Below are 24085 nucleotides of genomic sequence, written 5' to 3'. Positions count from 1 at the left end.
ATCTTTTGATCACTTGTCCTATTCACCCAAATAGAGTGCATAGGACTTTAGGGTGACTAGGACCTCACACTCTCCCTGCTGATCTGGGCTCTGTGCATACAGCAGCAGGGAGCTTACCATGGCAGCCAGGGCTTCAGTAACGTCCTGGCTGCCATGGTAACCGATCGTAGCCGTGCGACTTCACTGCTGGGGCTCCGATCACAACTGCCACTGCACCAATGATTTAATACTGGGGGGCTTGGAGGGGGCGCACTGTGCTACCAATGATTTAATACTGGGGAGGATGGGGCGCACACTGCGCCACCAATGTTTTTAAACCATTAATACAAATACAGAAGGTGGCTGCAGCACTTGAGGAGTTAACTGATCGCAGCTACCTTTCATAGAGTTCGGGTGCAAGTTATGTGTTTCTGCCGCCGGCACCTGTCTCTTGTATTTGTATTAATGGTTTAGTTATCATCATTGGTGGCGCAGTAGCCACAGCCCCTCCCCTCCTCTGCCCCTCTCTCTTCTCATTGGTGGCAGCGGCAGCAGTGGCACAGGGGAGAGGGATAGAGATACTCCTTCTCCTCTGTGCTGCTGAGGGAACATGGCTTGCACTGAGAGCAGTGCGTGCCATGTTCTGTGGCAACCCTACTCCCACAATGCCCTGCTGTAGACTGATAGCTGTAGGGTGTCCGGGCATGTTGAGAATTGTAGTTTTGCAACGGCTGGAGGGCTGCAGGTTGGGCATCCCTGGTTCTTATTATGAAGTGCAGAAATGTTTATTTTTATTTTCTTGGCTGGGTTTTTGTGTCTCAGGCACCATGCACCATGTTGAAGGTATATTATTTTCAGCTACTTCTCCATTTCCTTCTCTATAAAGAAAAAAAAATCCACAAAAATCTCAATCCACACATGTGTTTGGAAAAAAATGCTACTAAATAACGCCACAAAATGTTAGTGATATGGAAGTAAAACTGTAAAAAAAAATAAAAAATTCTGTATTTTTATGTTTTTTTTTATTGTAAAATACTAAATAGGGTTATAAGGTATTATATTATACAGTATACATAAGGCCTCATGTAAAGGACATTGCAAATAATACGGTAGTACAATACACTAGGACGCAGAGTGCTGAAAATATAAATGCATGTACAGTGCTTCTAGAGCAGGCATGCTCAACCTGCGGCCCTCCAGCTGTTGCAAAGCTACAACTCCGAGCACGCCTTGATAGCCCACAGCTATTAGGGCATGCTGGGAATTGTAGTTTTGCAACAGCTGGAGGGCCGCAAGTTGAGCATCCCTGTTCTAGAGGATATATATGGTGTCCAATGGAACATGCAACGATTTGTATGTCATCCAACTAAAATAAAATGATATCCTCTTGTATGAAATTATAGGCTTTTGGGGGTACACTAAAGCCCTGTCTACTTCTCTGAGAGTTCTACTAGAGTTCTATACAAAATGAAGCCATAGTGCATCCATGTGCGTGAAGACTCACCTAGTTTTGTCAAAGATTTGTTCTTACCAAAACAATAAAATTAAATCTACAGTGCCTACACCAGACAATGTTAAGGCTTGGAAACACATACATTTATATAGATTAAATATACATGGCACATACACAGTTGAGTCACATTATGACTACAAGCTAATATCCAGAGTGAACATGGACAGCATCTAGACGGGCTGGGGAGTGACTCAATAAGGTCGAACATGACGATCAAAGTGGTCCCACAGATGCTCAATTTACATAAGTCTGATTTAAGTTCAAGTCTGGGGAATTAGGGGTCCAGGAAAGTACTTTGAAGTCTTGGTCATGGTCATGCTTTTCCAACTAAAGGCAGACTTTACTAGCCATGTGACATGTTGCATTGTCTTGCTGGAAGATCCCATCTGCTCCAGGGAAGACAATCAGCATGTATGGGTGTACATGATCTGCAAAGATGGGTTCATACCCAGTTGAGAGTGCCTTTTATATGGATGAGTGGGCCTATAAATTGCCACAAAAACATTCTCCAGATGATAACGCTTTTTCAGAGGAGGTCCAATTACGATACTTCAATGAAAATTGAATCTTTTTCTGTGGATGCAACTTTTTAGCATAGGTGCAGTGTCCATCCCTCTGCTTCAGAGCCCCATATGCAGTAGGGTTTGCTGAACTGCTGTCTTAGACACACATCTCGTAGCCCCCTGGTTCATTTTGATGGTGAGCTGCTACACTGTAGCGTATTGGTCCCCCCTCATGCACCTTCATAGCCAACGATCACATCTCACATCAGTGGCACTTGGTGCTCTGCAGTTTTCATGTTGCTTATTCAAAATGGTGCCATTTGTCCACTGTCAATAAGCTTTCACCACAGCAACATGTGAACAGTTCACAAACTGCGCAGTTTCCGAAATACTGCCACCATTTGCCCAAAAGCTAATTATCTTTCCTTGTTGCAACTCTAACAAATAGACCCTTTTACTCATGACAGCAACAAGGGATGTGTGTGCAGACAGCCTATTGCACATGTTATATACCCACTAAGCCAGCTCTGTGACTTTCTTCATCACCTACGTGCTGCTGACGTCGAAAGTAGGAAATGGTCATAATAATGTGACTTGTCTGTGTGTGAGAGCACATTATTAACTTGCAATTGCTGTATGTGATCAGTCACAAAATTTGCATTGTGGATTTAAATATAGACAACGCCGAAAGGTAAATCGGCAAACTGCTTCTGAGACATTCCAGAAATTTAATTGTCAGTGAGATTTTTAGAGCTATGACAGCTGCTCTTGTCTTTCTTATTTAAGACAGATGTATATCAACTGCATTCAAAATAATTGTAACATAGTGTACTGCAAGAGAATAGTAAAATGTCACTATGTCCAAAGCATGGATTCAATACAGAAGACTCAGAAAGGGATAGTATTGTGCCCTTCAAGCCAGTTCACTTACAACTCTGGACAATCTGTTCTGTACTCGTGGCTGAGATGGCAAGACATACTCTCAATAATTGCTGAGCTCCACTAGTACTTGAAAGTGACTTACTAGAAGTGACCCTAATAACTCAATCTAGGGCAGTGAACCATTGCAGTAAACTAAAGGTCCAGTTCTAAAAAGTATGATTGCCACCCCCATTGAATTTTATTCATACAAGGTATTGATACACTTATACACCTACACATCACACCTATAGGAGCTTTTATGACTTTTCATTCTAAATCCATCTGCATTAATATAGAGTTGGTCACCTCTTTGCAGGTAAACCAGCTTCCACTCTTCTGGAAAGGCTTCCTACAAGATTTTGGAATGTGTCTGTGGGAATGTTTGCCCATTCATCCAGGAGACCGTTTGTGAGGTCAGACACTGATGTTTAACAAGAGGGCCTTCCTCACAATGTCTGTTCCATTTCATCCTAAAGGTGTTTGATGGGGTTGAGGTCAGCGCTCTTTGTGGGCCAGTCAAGTTCTTCCACACCAAACTCACCCAACCATATCTTTATGGAACTTGCTTTGTGCACTGGGTCATAGTCATGCTGGAGTAAAAAAGGGTTTTCTCCAAACTGTTCCCACAAAGTTGGAAGCATACAGTTGTCCAAAATGTATGGATATGCTGAAGCATTTAAATGTTACTTCTTTGAAACTAAGGCGCCAAGGCCAACACTTGAAAGACATGCCCGTAGCATTATCCCTCCTCCACCAAACTTTATAGTTTACACAGTGCAGTGACACAGGTAACTTTCTCCTGGCATTCACCACAGCAAGACACATCCCTCAGACTGCAAGATAGAGACCTGTGATTTATCACTGTACAGAACACATTTCCACTTCTCCAATAGTCCAATAGCAGTGTGCTTTACACCACTCCATCCTTGGTCATGTAAGGCTTGCATACAGCTGCTTAGCCGTGGAAACCCATGCCATGAAGCTCCCGACACACCACAGTTTTTGTGCTGATGTAAATGCTAGGGAAGGTTTTAAATGAAGCAGTTATTGAGACAGCAAAGTGTGGCGACTTTTATGCACTATGCATATCACGTCTCAACATTCAGCAAAGCCCCCGTTCCCGTCAATTTATGTGGTCTGCCACTTCATGGCTGAGTTGCTGTGGTTTCTAAATGCTTCCATTTTACAATACCATTCACTTTTGATCATGGAATATCTAGGAGAGAACAAGTTTCACAAACGTACTTGTTGCAGTGGTAACCTCTGTCTGTATTACAGTACCACGTTCAAATTCAGTGAGCACTTTACAATGATCCATTCTTTCACAAAAGGTAGACTGCATGGCTATGTGCTTGACTTAGAGGTGTGTCCCAATACTTTTGTCCATATAGTGTGTATACTTCTCTGTCCTATTCTGACACCATATGTGCTGCATACTATGTTTCTATAGTTCTTTTTTTTTTGTTGAGAAAACCATTCCATTTTTAACTTTTCTTGTTTACACTGCTGCCTGCATTAGATGAGCAATGAAGGATTCCTTTCAGTTGTATATCAAAGAGAAAATGATGGTATAATAGCAGCAGTAGGCTAATGAAGCACAATGGCATTTTTTTCTGTATTATCATGACTAGTCATACAGGATTAGTTGTTTAGTGGCAACCAATGGAATAAGTAGTTACAAATAGAGTTGAAGCATCTTACTGCTGTTTCTGCATATTGGTGCTGTTTTCCTTAACATTATAGGAACACTTCAAATTTTTCATGTCAACTACTTATGCCTACACTCTTAGGCTACTTTCACACTAGCGTTTTCAATTCCGCTTTTGAGATCTGTCATAGGATCTCAATAGCGGATAAAAACACTTCAGTTTTGTCCCCATTAATTGTCAATGGGGACAAAACTGAATGAAACAGAATGCACCAAAATGCATTCCGTTCTGTTTGGCTGCGCCCCCATCGCGGACACAATAATGCTGCAAGCAGCCTTTTTCTGTCTGCGATGTGCAGTGGAGCAAGGCGGATCTGTCATGACTCACAATGTAAGTCAATAGGGACGGATCGGTTTTCTCAGATACAAAAGAAAACAGATCCATTCCCCATTGACTTTCAGTGTGTGTCATGACACATCCGTCATGGCTATATACGACCGGAACCGTTCATGACGGATGCATGCGGTTGTATTATTGTCATGGAAGCGTTTTTGCAGATCCATGCCGGATCCGCAAAAAACGCTAGTGTGAAAGTAGCCTTACTAAGCTGACCGGACCCAAAAAAGTGGAGTGTATGGTGAGCAGAAAATTTACAGGTGCAATAAATTTGAATATGATTAAAAAGTTAATTTATTTCAGTAATTTAATTTGAAAGTGAAACTCCTATACTATATAGATTCATTACATACAGAGCAATCTATTTAAAGTGTTTATTTCTTTATTAATGTTGATGATTTTGGCTTTTCAGCTAATGGAAACCCAAACGTCAATGTCTCAGGAAATTTGAACATTGAGAATAAGTTCAATATTGTAGACTCATGGTGTCACACTCAGCTAATCAACACATAACACCTGGAAAGGTTTCCGAAGGCCTATTTCACACTGCCGACAGGCTGTTTAGGCAAGCTGTTCTGGCATAGAATGCTGGGAATCAACTTGACAAAAACTGCTGGATTGCTGCCAGATTACTGGCGGACGCCATTATAATTAATGGGGTCGGATGGCATTGCGCCAGCATCTGGCAATGTCGGATCTGGCAGGCTGTTCTCCGGCCGGAAAGCCTGCGGATTGGCCGACGCAAGTGTGAACAAGCCTAAGCCTTTAAATGGTCTGTCAGTCTCATTCAGTAGGCTACAAAATCATGCGGAAGACTGCTGACTTCCAGAATATAGTCATTGACAACTTATTGCTAAAGAAGCTGGCTGTTTACAGTGCTCTATACAAGCATATTAACGGAAAGTTGAGTGAAAGAAAAAAAGTGTGGTAGAAAAAGGTGCACAAGCTACAGGAATAACTGCAGCCTTGAAAGGATTGTCACGAAAATGCCATTCAATAATTTGGAGGAGATTGACAAGGAGTGGTCTGGGGATGTAGTCCCTGTTTCAAGAGCCATCACACACAGCCATATCCAGGACATGGGCTACAACTGTCGCATTCCTTGTTTCAAGCCACGCATAATCCAGAGACAACATCAGAAACATCTTACCTGGGCTAAAAAAAAAAAGGACTGGACTGTGGATCAGTGGTCCAAAGTCCTTTTTTCACATGAAAGTCAATATTGCATTTCATTTGGAAATCAAGGTCCCAGAGTCTAGAGAAGTTGCCAGTTGCCTGTGGTCCAGTGTGAAGTTTCCACAGTCATTGATGGTTTGGGGAGCTATGTCAGCCAGCCATCTACTAGTAAATTTTAGGGTATTTCATGCTTTGCTCTGCTGACAAGCTTTAATGAGATGCTGATTTCTTTTTCCAGCAGAACCTGGGACCTGCCCACACTGCCAAATGTACCAATTGCTGTTTTAATAACCATGGTATCACTGCGCTTGATTGGCCAGCAAACTTGTCTGACCTTAAACCCAAAGAGAATCTATCGGGTATTGTCAAGAGAAAGGCCAGACCCAATAATGCAGGCGAGCTGAAGGCCACTATCAAAGCAACCTGAGCTTCTGTAACACCTCAGCAGTGCCATTGGTGGATCGCTTCTATGCCACTCCGCACTGATGCAGTAATTCATTGAAAAGGAGCCCCGACCAAGTATTGAGTGCATACGGTATACTGTACATACTTTTCAGTAGGCAAACAATTCTGTATTAAAAATATTTTTTTAATTGGTCTTATATAATATTCTAATTTTCTGAGATACTGAGTTTTGGGTTTTTATTAGCTATAAGCCATAATCATCAACATTAAAAACATTAAACACGTTAAATAGATCTCTCTGTGTGAATAATGAATCTATATAATATATGATTTTCACTTTTTGAATTGAATTACTGAAACTTACTTTTCAATAATTATTGAGATGCACCTGTATAACATGTTTTTTCACTTTCCTCAACAGCTTTAAAAACTGTCTAAAAAAGTGGTGTGTGTAAATTGAGTGTGTTTTGGAGCAAATAATGGTATAAAGTACTCCAGCTGTCAGATGACATAAGGACAAAAAACTCAAACTGCCTAACATGTCTTGGGAGTTTCACCAAATGTATCGTTTGCCACACCATTTTGTAGAATTTGCAACGTTTGTTTGCTGTTTCAGTAATTATGCTTTTTTATGACACTAGTAATTCCATACTAAGGCCTCTTTCACACGACCTTATGGCTTTTTCTGTGTTTTGTGGTCCGTTTCTCACGGATCCGTTGTTCCGTTTTTTGTTTCCGTTGTGTTTCCGTTTCTGTTCTGTTTTTCCGTTCGATTTTTCCGCATGGCATATACAGCAATTACATAGAAAAAATTGTGCTGGGCATAACATTTTCAATAGATGGTTCCGCTAAAACGGAACGGATACGGAAGACATACGGATGCTTTTCCGTGTGTGTTCTGTTTTTTGTGTGGATCCATTGACTTGAATGGAGCCACGGAACGTGATTTGCGGGCAATAGGACATGTTCTATCTTTCAACGGAACAAAAAAACGCAAATACGGAGTACATTCCGTTTTTTTTTGCAGAACCATTGAAATGAATGGTTCTGTATACGGACCGTATACGGAATGCAAATAATGGCCCGTAAACGGAAGAAAAAAAGGCCTAAGACTATGGTTCCAATGTCCAAAGCTATACTCCCTGTGATAATATTCCTCTTCTGGAAGAAACTCAGTCTAAAATATCCCGAAGCTTCTCTGAAATGTGCACATCATGTTTACTGGTCTATCATACTGAAAACACAATGGGCTAAAGATATCTACGTACTTCTCATCTTTGCTAGTTAGAGCAACTTTTTTGGACTTGCCACAATTGTACACTGCTCAAAAAAATAAAGGGAACACAAAAATAACACATCCTAGATCTGAATTAATTAAATATTCTTCTGAAATACTTTGTTCTTTACATAGTTGAATGTGCTGACAACAAAATCACACAAAAATATAAAAATGGAAATCAAATTTTTCAACCCATGGAGGTCTGGATTTGGAGACACACTCAAAATTAAAGTGGAAAAACACACTACAGGCTGATCCAACTTTGATGTAATGTCCTTAAAACAAGTCAAAATGAGGCTCAGTAGTGTGTGTGGCCTCCACGTGCCTGTATGACCTCCCTACAACGCCTGTGCATGCTCCTGATGAGGTGGCGGACGGTCTCCTGAGGGATCTCCTCCCAGACCTGGACTAAAGCATCTGCCAACTCCTGGACAGTCTGTGGTGCAACGTGACGTTGGTGGATAGAGCGAGACATGATGTCCCAGATGTGCTCAATTGGATTCAGGTCTGGGGAATGGGCGGGCCAGTCCATAGCATCAATGCCTTCATCTTGCAGGAACTGCTGACACACTCCAGCCACATGAGGTCTAGCATTGTCTTGCATTAGGAGGAACCCAGGGCCAACCGGACCAGCATATGGTCTCACAAGGGGTCTGAGGATCTCATCTCGGTACCTAATGGCAGTCAGGCTACCTCTGGCGAGCACATGGAGGGCTGTGCGGCCCTCCAAAGAAATGCCACCCCACACCATTACTGACCCAATGCCAAACCGGTCATGCTGGAGGATGTTGCAGGGAGCAGAACGTTCTCCACAGCGTCTCAAGACTCTGTCACGTCTGTCACATGTGCTCAGTGTGAACCTGCTTTCATCTGTGAAGAGCACAGAGCGCCAGTGGCGAATTTGCCAATCTTGGTGTTCTCTGGCAAATGCCAAATGTCCTGCACGGTGTTGGGCTGTAAGCACAACCCCCACCTGTGGACGTCGGGCCCTCATATCACCCTCATGGAGTCTGTTTCTGACCGTTTGAGCAGACAAATGCACATTTGTGGCCTGCTGGAGGTCATTTTGCAGGGCTCTGGCAGTGCTCCTCCTGTTCCTCCTTGCACAAAGGCGGAGGTAGCGGTCCTGCTGCTGGGTTGTTGCCCTCCTACGGCCTCCTCCACGTCTCCTGATGTACTGGCCTGTCTCCTGGTAGCGCCTCCATGCTCTGGACACTACGCTGACAGACACAGCAAACCTTCTTGCCACAGCTCACATTGATGTGCCATCCTGGATAAGCTGTACTACCTGAGCCACTTGTGTGGGTTGTAGACTCCGTCTCATGCTACCACTAGAGTGAAAGCACCGCCAGCATTCAAAAGTGACCAAAACATCAGCCAGGAAGCATAGGAACTGAGAATTGGTCTGTGGTCACCACCTGCAGAACCACGCCATTATTGGGGGTGTCTTGCTAATTGCCTATAATTTCCACCTGTTGTCTATCCCGTTTGCACAACAGCATGTGAAATTGATTGTCTTTCAGTGTTGCTTCCTAAGTGGACAGTTTTATTTCACAGAAGTGTGATTGACTTGGAGTTACATTGTGTTGTTTAAGTGTTCCCTTTATTTTTTTGAGCAGTGTATTTAGGTTCCCAGGTCTATCTAGGTGTTTGTTACCATACTCCAGGAGATGTGCACATTTCAGAGAAGCTTCTCTGAAATGTGCACATCTCCTGGAGTATGGTAACAAACATCCAGATAGACCTGGGGACCTAAATACAATTGTGGCAAGTCCAAAAAAGTTGCTCTAACTAGCAAAAATGAGAAGTATGTACATATCTTTAGCTCATTGTGATTTCCGTATGATAGACCAGTAAACATAGGTAACAACTAGTACATTCCCAAGTAATGGAACCATCTTGTATAGTCTGATGCCCAGTACCTTGAAATAACGCACATATGGTTGCGTCTTGTGTATACATGGGCTTTGGTAAGATATAAAACATTGCATATAAAGAGTTTAATTTCTGGGTACTATTAATGAAGTACAATTACCTACCAAGAAACCTAATATATTAATGGGAACTGTTGGTGCCGAAGTCTGTGACATTGTTGCTTTGACTGTCCTTATTATTGTTCACTATAGTGTGCATTAGACTCTCTAGAATGATTATATAAAGAGGAAAGAATCATATAGTCAATAAAAACTGTTGCTTCAAAATGCTTGTTTCTTTGCATGAAAATCTCATCTGCTTTATTCATTTATCATTGATGTTTGCCTGGGTTGCAGAGAAATGAGGCTCTCGCTAATTCATGGAGCTTTTCTAACCTTCATGTGGACGTGAGGGATATAATGATAGAGAACCACTGGGCTATTAGGAATCTCATTCACTGCAAGCCCTGCAGGCTCACTTAGCAATATAAATTGGTTTTTCAATAAAGGGAAAGAATTTGCCAATGTAACGACTTATACTTCATTCTCAGATATGTTTTCTGGGTAATATGTTAGGTGATGGTTACAGAATATGCAGCAAGAAGAAAAGTTTATTGGCATAAAGTTTATATGGCTTTCAGTATCACTCTTATGCTGACGACACACAAATCTACCTCTCTGGTCCAGACATCACCACCTTACTATCAAGAATCCCACAATGTCTATCTTATATATCATCCTTCTTCGCCTTTCGCTTTCTAAAACTTAACATGGATAAAACAGAATTCATATTCTTCCCCCATCTTGCTCAACCCCCCCAACAGACCTATCTATCATGATCAATGGCTGCACACTTTCCCCGGTCAACCAAGTCCGCTGCCTTGAAGTGACCTTGGATTCTGCCCTCTCCTTCAGATGGCACATCCAAGCCCTTTCCACCACCTGCCGCCTCCAACTGAAAAACATCTCCCGCATCCGTGCTTTCCTTAACTTTGAATCTGCGAAAATGCTTGTACATCCCCTCATCATCTCCCGCCTAGACTACTGCAACACTCTCCTCTGTGGCTTTCCATCTAGCACTCTCACACCCTCCAATCTATCCTCAACTCTGCTGCCTGACTAATCCACCTCTCAACCTATTACTCCTCTGCCTCTCCCCTCTGCCAATCCCTTCACTGGCTCCCCATTGCCCAGCGAATTCACTTCAAAGTACTAACAAATACATACAAGGCCGTCCATAACCTGTCCCCTCCCTACATCTCTGAGCTACTTTCCCGATACACCTCCACACGCACTCTCCGATTCTCACAAGACCTCCTTCTTTCCTCTCCTCATATCGCCTCTTCCCACAATTGCCTCCAAGATTTCTCCCATGCATCCCCCACACTCTGGAACTCGCTATCCCAACATATCAGACTCTCAACTATAGTGGAATCCTACAAAAGAAACCTGAAAACCCACCTCTTCAGACAAGCCTACAACTAGTGACCCTGCTGCCTCTATACTGCCATGACCAACTTCACCCGCACCTACAGTGTCCTTCTCCCATACCATGTAGATTGTAAGCCCTCATGGGTAGCGCCCTCTCTCCTTCTGTACCAGTTTGTAACCCGTCTTGTTTTTGATTAGTGCAATTGTCTGTATTATGTATGTATACCTCTTCTCATATGTACAGCGCTGTGGAATGAACGGCGCTTTAATAATAAATAATAATAATATGTGTAGAGCACATTGCAACTTATTCAGTTACAAAGCACAGTATGTGCCAACCAGGCTGGCTAATATCTGAATGTTTTCTATGCCTTTATATTCATTTTCTACTGTTCAGTTTTAGTTTTTATCCAAAAGCAATGAAATAAAATAAATGATATGCTCCTGGGCTCCAATGCAAAATCTGAAAAAGTGCCTTCCATCTCTAAGTACAATTCATATCATTGGTTCACCACCAGAGCCCAAACCGTACTCTGCACTCCCGATTGCTACAGGCCTGATTTGCACATGCAGATAGCAGGCTATAAGTTCAGACTTATCATTGGTACTGCAGGAATCCAGACCACCATCCATATCAGTATAACATCTGTACTTTTTACAGACCACACGGGACATAGGGTACTTTGGTGAGGAAAATTCACTGCTTACTCAGTTGCAGATCCATGGCAAAATCTGAAGCAAAATTTGGATTAGTCGTATTTTGACATGGAGTTTGCTGTGCTCTTGGGTTTTGTTTCCTGATTTGCAGTGCTACTGTATATGCTGCCCCATGTGGCCATGCCCTTTTTGACTGCCAGGCATAGAACTATACAGTTTGTAATGGCTGCATAGACATAACTACCAGGCATAGAAGCTGCTATGGGGCCAAGCAACTAAGGGAGCCAATATAATGGAGCCTCTAAGGGTTATAGGATGGGTGGCAGTATATATTGGAATGCGTCCAAGAAGGGGCTGAAAAGACCCAAAGGACACAACAATGACAGGTATTTATAACCTTCTATTTTGTGACTAGTAAGAATAGTTGCCATTGCAGAGTGGGACTCTTTGTCTAACAACCAGTTGGAGGCACAAAAAGGTAAAAAAAAAAAAAATAGTACTCATTTCTTTCCATGTCTCCTCTTCAGGCACCACTCCTGTCTATTCTATTCTGGCTCCCTGGACAGAGTGGTTGGGCAGGTACTGTTGAGTTTATGGAAGAGTTGTTCTTTTGACAGCTCATAAGCATGGCCAGCTTTTGGGTGTAAAATTATGTATGGAAAGTGATTTTAATCCACATATTATTTGTATTATAAATATGTAGTTCTGGAGAGCATGGATAGGGGGAGATGAAGACACTGAAGCATACAAGCTGTGTAACTTGAGCCTGTAATGTCATTGAAATCTGCTGTAGATTCAGTGGTATTGCCTTTGCTTCAGCACATCTATTTTCTCTTTGAGAGCTTACATCACTCAGAAGTCTCATCTTTCCAAATGATCAATCTCTTGTAGTGTTTTTGTACTACATGTTCTTAAGGTTATGTACGCAAATTAATTATTCTGGCTAACAATTTAATTCAAATTTTTCTTACAGGAGGCCCAAAAGGTTGCAAACCCAGTCAATACCCAAGGAAATGATGGGGACTGCAAGCCAACTGATGATAAAACAGAAACTGCTGTTGCAGAGGTGGGCTGGATGACATCTGTAAAAGACTGGGCTGGTGTTATGATTTCAGCTCAGACACTAACGGGTCGAGTGCTGGTAAGTGTTAAAATGTTCTAATTTAGGCTATTTTAAATTTTCAAAAATTCCTTTTAAAAGCAAAGTTACATGTAATAATAGAGTCTTTGATGGCAGAACTTTGTAACCACTGTCAAACTAACCACTGTTGGTGTCCCTTGTCGATCAACGACCAGCTCAGAGGACAGACAAGTTGTTCCCAAATGAAAAGTTTATCTAGGCAGCAGTTAGCCAAAAAGAAGTCACTTTTTCTGTCTGATGAGTCATTGAGGTTTGTCTGAAGTTCCCCAGCTTACATATCCTTTTGCTTTTTGAATCCATTGTAAGGGATCGCTCTCACTCAGGTAGTCGCCATCACAGACGTCTCGACAGACAATGGATTTAAAGTCCAAATGGTGCTTTATTTTGGTACCAGCACAACCATAACAGTCTGGGCTCTAACTAATACAAAGTTCTTTTCCCTGACTCACCTCTAAGCACAGCTTATACACAGGGACTCAAGCTCCAACCCTTAGCCGATCCGCTCACCAAACACAAGTCCAGACAGGGAAGAGATCCGGCTTCACACAGCCTTGTTGCCTCTCAGCCCTCCTGGCTGAGACCACCCAGAGCCTCTGTAGGCCTCTGATTCCAAATCCTCTGTTCACAGACTGACACACAGAGGGTTGGTTTTATCCCTCCTTGATTACAGCAGGCCTCACCTGCGATCACCTCCGGCAAAAGACAATACATGTACTGGAAGGGTATGGACTGGCAGATCCCACTACCAAACCTATCCACCAGTCCAAATAAAATCCAGCCCAGAACAAAATGTAGACAAAACTGTCTCAGCAAACTATGCTTTGTTGAAACCCCTGCAGCTTTCTTGATTTTAGTTATCTCACCCAGCCGAGGTATCTGGGTGGGATATGCATGCCTCCCAGCACTGTACACATTACCACACCATTTTCATGTTTATTTTTCCACATCCCATCAAATATACTGTAATAGATAGTTATGAAATAGGACCATGTATTATATAGAAAGTTGGAAGGTTGCTAGACATTTAATTTAGCTTGATACCATGCACAGTGTATTGTTTAATCGACTTTGATGACCATTGCATCATCAGGATAACCATTGCATGATCAGAGCAGGTGTGACCATTGCTACTAGAGGTGAGCGAATTTCCGGTTATGATGTGATTCGTTTACTGGTAAAAGGTGTATTGCTTTATGGATTCCGTTACCACGGACCATAACGCAATTATATGATGGAATGCATAACGGAATCCCTTTAGATGCATTCCGTTATTCATTCTGTCATAATAGATGTCTATGGGATGCATAATGGATCCTTACCATTTCCGTTATGCCGGAGAGGACTCCCCTGCATAACGGAAACTGAACAGATCCGTTTTGCAGCCCATAAACTTCTATTATGACGGAATGAATAACGGAATGCATCTAAAGGCATTCCGTTATGCATTCCATCATAGAATCGCATTATGGTCCGTGGTAACGGAATCCATAACACAATTCACCTTTTACCAGTAAACGAAGCGTGAACAAATTTCAAACTATGAAATTCGCTCATCTCTAATTGCTACCACCAGGGGCAGACACAGACAGCAGAGGGCCCCAGTGTAAAGTATGTGCCTGGGTTCTGAGTTTTATATTTAAAAAAAAAATTCCAAATTATTTTCTTCCCTTAGAGTATTTGAACCTGAGATTGGTTGATAGCAGCTACTACATAGAGCAGTATTACTGTATTTCTGTATGTAATTCTATTGCTGGCTATTTATTACTCCCTGCCATAGGGAAGGATTAATATATAATGATGTGTGGCAGCAGAAGGCACACCAAATTGTCAGCTCCCCCGATCCTGCAGGTGAAGATGGTGGAGACCCTTCAGATGCTGTGGTCCGTACTTACCACAACATCTGAAGGGTTAAATGTCCACAATCAGTCAGTAGACTGATCGTGGACATTGCCGCTGGGACTTGACTCAGCGGACACCATATTTACCTTAATGGTGCATGATATATGTCCATCGTGCCGACATCTGCTGTACAGTACATGTATGGAGGATGTTGCCAGCTTTATTCTACTGGTCAATATGTTTACAATTTGTATATGTACAGTAGATGTACAGTTACTCTGGTCTGGACTGGACCTGGATGTGGAATGTACAGCAGCAGTACTTGTTGTGATCCTCTGTGCACTGGTCTGGTCTGGTCTGGACTGGACATCGATCTGAAATGCACAGCAGCAGCACTTGTTGTAGTCCTATGTGCATGTGTCTCGTCTGGTTTGGACCTGGGTCTGGAATGCACAGTAGCAGCACTTGCTGTAGTCCTCTGTGCAGTGGTCTGGTCTGGTTTGGACTGGACCTGGATCTGGAATTCACAGCAGCAGCACTTGTTGTAGTCCTCTGTACACTGGTCTGGTCTGGACATGGAACTGGAATGCACAGCAGCAGCACATTCTGTAGTCCTCTGTACACTGGTCTGTTCTGGACTGACCTGGATCTGGAATGCACAGCAGCGGCACTAGTTGTAGTCTTCTGTGCACTGGTCTGGTCTGGACTTGACCTGAATCTGGAATGCACAGCGGCAACACTTGTAGTCCTCTGTGCAGTTTTCCGCTAAAGATTCTTGGCTAGGCTGACTAATACTTGTCGATCATCGATTGTCAGCCAATCACAGAGGTGCTCTAAAAGGCTTCTCTCTGTGATTGGCTGACAGGATGAGGTACAAGCATCAGTCACAAGCAGTGGCAGCCAGTGTTATCTGTTTGGCAGATCCAGTGTGCCACGGCACCAACTGCTGTGCCTGAACTGCTGGAGCCCAGCACAAGCTAGTGCGCGGCGTGGCATGCTGGGCCTTCTTACTCGGCCCTCCTCATTGTCCTCCCAAGCCCATACAAAGGCGCCGCACTGACGTAACAAGTGTCTGCACAGCAGATGGAGGGGGCCCATGCCAACTGTGAGATGTCCACCTCCCTCCTCTTGTGTTAGTAGCAGCGCAAGCAAGGGCGGATTAAGTGTATCATAGGCCCTGGGCTGTTTACCCATCTTGGGCCCCCTCCCTCCATTTGCCCAGACTGTCCACTCTTTTGCGTTGTGCCCCATGTTTTTTTTTAATGGTATATATTAAAGAAAACTATGCCACATATATAGTGTCATTGCCCATATACCCCTGAGGATGCCAGACATTTTGGGGGAAGCATATGAAGCGATTTTAGAAGACGGCTATCGTCAGTGCTGACACTAAACTGTACAATCAATGCGATTTATTATTGATAAGGAAGCAGGGACTAGTGGTGACAGTGGTGCACAGAACCACAATCCCTAGTGCAGGAGGGAACACACAGAATAATACACTACGATAGCTCGCTGGGTGTTAAGTGGTCAGAGGACTTTTATTATTTAGGTTCTGGGATAAATGTAAATTGGGGGCTATCAGCCATAGGGCGGCCAGTTTTTGTTTAGGAGGACCTAATTCTCTTCATTTATCTAGGTCAGATTTGTTGAATTTACGACTATAGTATAACACCCCCAGCCCCTCATAGTGTATAGCGTACAACACTCCACATGCAGTATACAGTGTAAAGCCCCACAGTATATAACACCGCCCAGTATATAGTAACCCACAGTATGCCATATATAGTATAACACCTCACAGTATACAGCAACCAACAGGATGCAGTGTAGCACCCCCCACAGTATACAGAACCCCACAGTATTCAGTATAGCATCCCTCAGTATACAGAACCCCACGGTATTCAGTATAGCACCCAATAATATACAGCACCCCACAGTATTCAGTATAGCGCCCAACAATATACAGCACCCACAGTATTCAGTATAGAACCCAGCAATATACAGCACCCCACAGTATATAGCACCCCACAGTATACAGTCAGAACCCCACAGTATGCTGTATAGCACTCCACAGTATACCATCAGCACCCACAGTATACAGCACCTAACAATATATAGTCAGCACCCACAGTATGCTGTATAGCACTCCACAGTATACAGCACCCCCAGTATACAGTCAGCACCCCACAGTATACAGCAACCCACAATGTTCAGAATAGCACCCACAGTATACAGTCAGCACCACACAGTATGCTGTATAGCACTCCACAGTATACAGCACTCCACAGTATACAGTACCCCACAGTATGCTATACAACACCCCACAGTATACAGCACTCCACAGTATTCAATTTAGCACCCCACAATATAGCACAGTTTATAGCACCCCACAGTATACAGCACTCCACAGTATACAGCACTCCACAGTATACAGCACTCCACAGTATACAGCATCCCACAGTGTATAGTACCCCACAGTATACAGCATCCTACAGTATACAGCACTCCACAGTATACAGTCAGTACTCCACAGTAAACAGAACCCCACAGTACACAGCACTTCACAGTATTCAGTATAGCACCCCACAGTGTATAGTACTCAATAGTATGCAGTAGCCTACAGTATACAGCACCCCACAGTATACAGCACTCCACAGTATACAGCATCCCACAGTATACAGTCAGCACTCCACAGTATACAGCATCCCACAGTATACAGCCCCCCACAGTACACAGCACTCCACAGTATACAATCAGTACTCCACAATATACAGCACCCCACAGTACACAGCACTTCACAGTATTCAGTATAGCACCCCACAGTGTATAGTACTCAATAGTATGCAGTATCCTACAGTATACAGCACCCCACAGTATTCAGCACCCCATAGTATACAGCATCCCACAGTATACAGTACTCCACAGTATACAGTCAGCACTATACAGTATACAGTATCCCACAGTATACAGCCCCCGACAGTACACAACACTCCACAGTATTCAGTATAGCACCCCAGAGAGTATAGCACCCCACAGTATACATAATTCCACCGTATGGAGTCAGATTGGCTCATCAGACTCATCAGCTCAACAGCCGGACACCAAAACGCTGCAAGCAGCTTTTTGGTGTCCGTTTCCAAAGCGGAATGAAGACTGAACTGATGCAAACTGATGCATTCTGAGTGGATCCTTTTTCATTCAGAATGCATTAGAATTAAAACTGATCCGTTTTGGAACGCCTGTGAGAGCCCTGAACGGATCTCACAAACGAAAAGCCAATTAACTGCTCTAAAGCTCCTAATAAACAATATCACCGTCAGCAAACACACCCTCATTCCTCTCCTCCTTTGGCCTGCGCGTCAAAACAAGTGTTTTTAAACCATGTATTGTGATGTACTGTAACAACAGATTGTCCTGAAGAAGAGGGATTTCCTACCCTCGAAACGCATAGACTGTCCTGCAAATAATACTACCTTTTCACCCTATTGGTGATCTTGGTCTGAATCTATCCAAGCAAGCGGTCAAAACTTGTTTTTATTATCCTTTCTCTGATACTTCCTCTGTGTACACCTCCCCTACCGAGGCACCCACAGTGTATAGTACTCAATAGTATGCAGTAGCCTACAGTATACGGCACCCCACAGTATACAGCACTCCACAGTATACAGCATCCCACAGTATACAGTCAGCACTCCACAGTATACAGCATCCCACAGTATACAGCCCCCCACAGTACACAGCACTCCACAGTATACAATCAGTACTCCACAGTATACAGCATTCCACAGTACACAGCACTTCACAGTATTCAGTATAGCACCCCACAGTGTATAGTACTCAATAGTATGCAGTAGCCTACAGTATACAGCAGAATAGCATCACAGCCTCTGTCGTCACCTTTTCCGGGTATAATCTTCACACAAAAAAACTCCATCAAATTGTGGAAAACTTCTCCTGAAGCAATCCTGGCAGAGAGAAAGGGCCTTTGATGATGTCATTGCCATATATTACTGGTCACATGGCAATGATGTTATCAAAGATCCTTTCTTCTAAGAATCACAGCTCTATCTTCGATTAAGGACCTTTGATGACATCATCGTTGTCTTAAATATGATGTGGGGGTATAGTTATCACAAGTATTCACCCAGATATCATATTTATGACAATCGCCATGTGACCAGTAACATTGAATCTGGAGTGCTCTGGCTTTTACAAAGCATAGCACCAGGAGAATGGAGTTATTAGTTTAATATTCTTCTCTATGAAAGGGCAGCATATTATAGCTTCAGGTTTATACTAAAGGTAGTGAAAACATATTTAGCTGTTTGGCTAATTGGAGCTGTGAAAGAATACACCACACACATAGTCTATGAATAAGTCTGGTGTATTCATGAAGAGAGCGCTCCCACCCACCCCCCCACCTCTTCCTGCCTCTCCCACCCCTCAGGATAGTGATTGACCGACTCTTGTGTAAATGTACTTAGACAGAAGCCTGTTAGTCACACATCCTGAGGGGTTGGGGGAAGCATGAAGATGCGGGGAAGAGTTCTCTCCTCATGAATATATCAGACTCATAATCTATGTGTCCAGTGTATTCCTTTAGTGCATCTGATAAACAAATGACACAACATTTTTGTCTCCTTTCGGCTGCTAGCAGTAGAGCTCTGTAACTGTAATATGCTGCCCTTACATCGGCCGGCACATTAAGCTTTAAAAAGAATTGCACTTTGTCTTCATATGCCATGTCATCAATAACTGAACGTATGAAACCTTTTTAATCATGAGTTAGGCTACTTTCACACTAGTGTTTTTGCTGGATCCGGCAGGGTCCAGCAAAAACGCTTCGGTTACTGATAATACAACCATCTGCATCCGTTTGAACATTGCCAAAACGGATCCGTCATGACCTCAATGCAGGTCAGTGGGGACGGATCCGGTTTGCTCTCCAGTCTGGGAACTCAACTAAACAGAACACAATGCATTTTGGAGCATTCCGTTCTGTTAAGTTCAGTTCTGTTCCAATTGAATGGGGACAAAACTGAAGCATTTTTTTCCAGTATTGAGTCCCTATGACAGAACTCAATACCGGAAAACTTTAACGCTAGCATGAAAGTACCCTTAGAAACTCATTGTACAGATCATATGCGCCATTCAAAAGCAATGTTTGATTTCAAGACCCTTTCATTACAGCTGATTGTCCACTTTAGACAAATACTTTTTAGACTTTTAGCATTCTGCTGAAGATGTTATCTGTAGGGAAATTCCTGCACAAGTGCTTGTTTTTTTCTAAAATGCTACTGCAGGGAAAACAACCCATTACAGATTGCTCATGGAAATCAAGGGGACTCCATTGATTTAAGTGGCTGCCTGCAGACCTCCAAGGCTAAAGATCATTCTAACTGCATATCTCTGCTTTATCTCATAAACTAGGGATCAGATTAGCAGTAGGGTGGTAGCAAATATTAGGCATGCTCCAACAGTGTCACCCACTATCCCACAGGCCTGCCCACCTAGTTCACTGCTGAAGCAAGGTCCTTGCATGGCTCCAGACTGGTTCTGACACAGACAGGAATGAGTCATTGGTTAACAGTGCCTCCTTGTCAGGTAGAAGACGGGGTCTAGGAGGACAATTTGGAAAGATCCTCCTGAAACCGGAGCTCATGACTGCACTAGCATGAAGTGAGTGGAGAAGGTGCTAGCTTCATAGGGTGAACATTGATAAGTTTCAACCTAGCCCCTAGGCTGAGAGCAGCCTCTAGGGCAGCAGACATTTCCCCATGTACTGTACTGATCTTTCAGTCAGGTTGGACTGGCCCACCAGAGTACTAGAGGATCCTCCAGTGGGACCATGCGCTGATATCATAATGGACCCCAAAGGAGAAAAAACTCATTTGTCTTTCTTTGGAGTCAGTCACTTGCCACTCGGGTTTATCTCTTTGATTCATAACCTATAAGACTTTGTGATGATATAGGGTTGGGCCCCAAGAATAATTTACCCTGGGGGGAGGGCCCAGGAGCCCCAGTCCGATACTACTCACAGTTTTTTTCTCTTCCTGTCCCCAGAGTCAGTGAGCCAGAGGTCTGTTTCCTCCCCCCTCAGCTCCTGTGGAATCTACAGAATGGAAGGAGCATAAGGGGAAGCAGAATGGCTCCTTACTTCCCTGTTACTCTTCTGTATTAGATAGGAGAAGGCAGTCGGGACAAACAAGAGGAGGATGGAGACGGTCTGCTGAGATAGAGCAGGAAACTCAACCCTGCCAAGTCTGTCTATCTATCTACCTATCATAGGCATTTATGTGATAGATATTGTATGAGATAGATATGTGTTAAGCTTTGTATGAACACTCGTTATTGATCATCTTGCAGTGTAATACTGCCGCCAATTGCCTGATGAACGAGGCAATTGGCAATCTTTTGACATGTTAAAAAAATTATTGTTTTATGACGGCAGATCATGGTGTCCAATTACGATCAGCTGACGGCAAACCACTATACAGCATGGGGATGAGCGATGGCATAGCGATCGCTCCTCCCCATGTTGCGGAGGAGATTGCTGCATGTAATAGCAGCGGTCTCCTTTGCAAGTGAGCAGGCGATTGCCACGACTCAAGACCCCTGTAACGGGGTTCCGAAGGTGCACTCGGTCTCCCATTAGCTGCAGACCTGCTACTTAGCTTCGGGAGCGAGGATCTGTGTTTGACCTCGTTCCCAGGGCGGCTTTGCTAGCTGGGAGGCTCCCTGCTCCTAAGTCTGCCTTGAGCGCCGAGCTGATCACTCGGTGCTCGACTGGTTGGTCTGTCGGTCATGTGACGCTGGCCACGTCACATGACCCTCACTCCCCACTATAAATACAGGCAGCCTGCTGGCCACAGGTTGCCTGTTAATTTAGGTTCCTGGCAGTTGTTGGATACCTGTGTACTTACCTGATCCTGTTCCCTGACGATCCTTTGCCTGCTCCTCCTGTACTGCGCATCCTTCCTGGTATATTGACCTCGGCTTCCACCTGACTATTCTTTGCGGACTCTTTTGGTACTTCTCGACTCTCCTGGTATTTATGACCCCGGCTTCTCCTGACCTTTCTTTGCTTATCCCTCTGTACTGCGTTATCCTCTTGGTTTTGACCCGGTCCGTTCACTATCCGTTATTTGTCTGTCCTTCCCGCACGTATACTAAGTTAGGGACTGCCGTCCAGTTGTCCCCTGTCATCAGGACTCGTGAGGCAAGTAGGCAGGGCCAGGGGTGAGGGTGGAGCGCAGTGGTCACTATCCTTCCCCCTGTGTGTATGTGTACGTGACCGTTACAGCCCCTTTACACTGCTAGTGTTCCTTCTGGCAAATGCCTGCTCGCCAGCGAAGGAGACTGATTTACATACAGTGATCTCATCCAGTGTACTCAGCTTTTCAGCGATCTCAGTGCACTTTTCCTCTGTGCACTGAAGTTTGTATAACTAACAATTTATTTTTATTTTTTCTGGGACGCATTTACCATTCTTTACAAGACAGATATAATTTTTAGCAGCAGGGTCAACCCTATCAGGCAGTATTCCTGTTTTAAAAGGGTTGATCCTGCTAACAGGCTTGAAGAAATGAATATTTGATTAGTATTAGCGCCTTTTGTGCAAACATTTTTCTTTACCTATAATGACATGAAGTATAAGCCATATGCAGAAGCCATTCCTAGTTGTCTAAAGTAGACAAACAAGAAAATCTCTCTGCTTTTTTCAAAATAGAAATGTTTTTCTTATGTTAATGAAATAAGTTATGCCAAATGCAACCAAATGAAAATTTTGCTTTAGGATTATATTTATTAGTGTGTAACATCCATATTGTGTAAAAAAAAGTGTTCTTCCATATCTATTAATCATATCCGATGTACAGTTGCAAGAAAAAGTATGTGAACCCTTTGGAATGATATGGATTTCTGCACAAATTGGTCATAAAATGTGATCTGATTTTCATCTAAGTCACAACAATAGACAATCACAGTCTGCTTAAACTAATAACGCACAAAGAATTAAATGTTACCATGTTTTTATTGAACACACCATGTAAACATTCACAGTGCAGGTTGAAAAAGTATGTGAACCCCTAGACTAATGACATCTCCAAGAGCAAATTGGAGTAAGGTGTCAGCCAACTGGAGTCCAATCAATGAGATGAGATTGGAGGTGTTGGTTACAGCTGCCCTGCCCTATAAAAAACACACACCGGTTCTGGGTTTGCTTTTCACAAGAAACATTGCCTGATGTGAATGATGCCTCGCACAAAAGAGCTCTCAGAAGACCTACGATTAAGAATTGTTGACTTGCATAAAGCTGGAAAGGGTTATAAAAGTATCTCTATCATCAGTCCACGGTAAGACAAATTGTCTATAAATGGAGAAAGTTCAGCACTGCTGCTACTCTCCCTAGGAGTGGCCGTCCTGTAAAGATGACTGCAAGAGCACAGCGCAGACTGCTCAATAAGGTGAAGAAGAATCCTAGAGTGTCAGCTAAAAACTTACAAAAGTCTCTGGCATATGCTAACATCCCTGTTAGCGAATCCCTGATACGTAATACACTAAACAAGAATAGATTTCATGGGAGGATACCACAGAGGAAGCCACTGCTGTCCAAAAAAAACATTGCTGCACGTTTACAGTTTGTACAAGAGCACCTGGATGTTCCACAGCAGAACTGGCAAAATATTCTGTGGACAGACGAAACCAAAGTTGAGTTGTTTGGAAGAAACACACAACACTATGTGTGGAGAAAAAGAGGCACAGCACACCAACATCAAAACCTCATCCCAACTGTGAAGTATAGTGGTGGGGGCATCATGGTTTGGGGCTGCTTTGCTGCGTCAGGGCCTGGACGGATTGCTATCATGGAAGGAAAAATGAATTCCCAAGTTTATCAAGACATTTTGCAGGAGAACCTAAGGCTATCTGTCCACCAGCTGAAGCTCAACAGAAGATGGGTGTTGCAACAGGACAACAACCCAAAGCATAGAAGTAAATCAACAACAGAATGGCTTAAACAGAAGAAAATACACCTTCTGGAGTGGCCCAGTCAGAGTCCTGACCTCAACCCGATTGAGATGCTGTGGCATGACCTCAAGAAAGCGATTCACACCAGACATCCCAAGAATATTGCTGAACTGAAACAGTTTTGTAAAGAGGAATGGTCAAGAATTACTCCTGACCGTTGTGCACGTCTGATCTGCAACTACAGGAAACGTTTGGTTGAAGTTATTGCTGCCAAAGGAGGTTCAATCAGTTATTAAATCCAAGGGTTGACATA

General features: G+C 43.3%; 1 protein-coding gene across 1 annotated transcript in view; it reads left to right on the top strand.

Annotated features, from left to right (window-relative positions):
• KCNMA1 (potassium calcium-activated channel subfamily M alpha 1) overlaps positions 1-24085 on the top strand; it is a 736200-nt gene that overhangs the window by 149338 nt on the left and 562777 nt on the right. The window contains exon 2 of the mRNA XM_040439127.1: positions 12796-12963. Within this exon, the coding sequence (XP_040295061.1) occupies positions 12796-12963 (168 nt within the window). The remainder of the gene's footprint in view (positions 1-12795; positions 12964-24085) is intronic.

The sequence above is a fragment of the Bufo bufo genome, chromosome 6 (genome assembly GCF_905171765.1).
Source record: "Bufo bufo chromosome 6, aBufBuf1.1, whole genome shotgun sequence".
NCBI lineage: Eukaryota > Metazoa > Chordata > Amphibia > Anura > Bufonidae > Bufo > Bufo bufo.
This window is presented reverse-complemented; position numbering and strand designations above follow the sequence as displayed.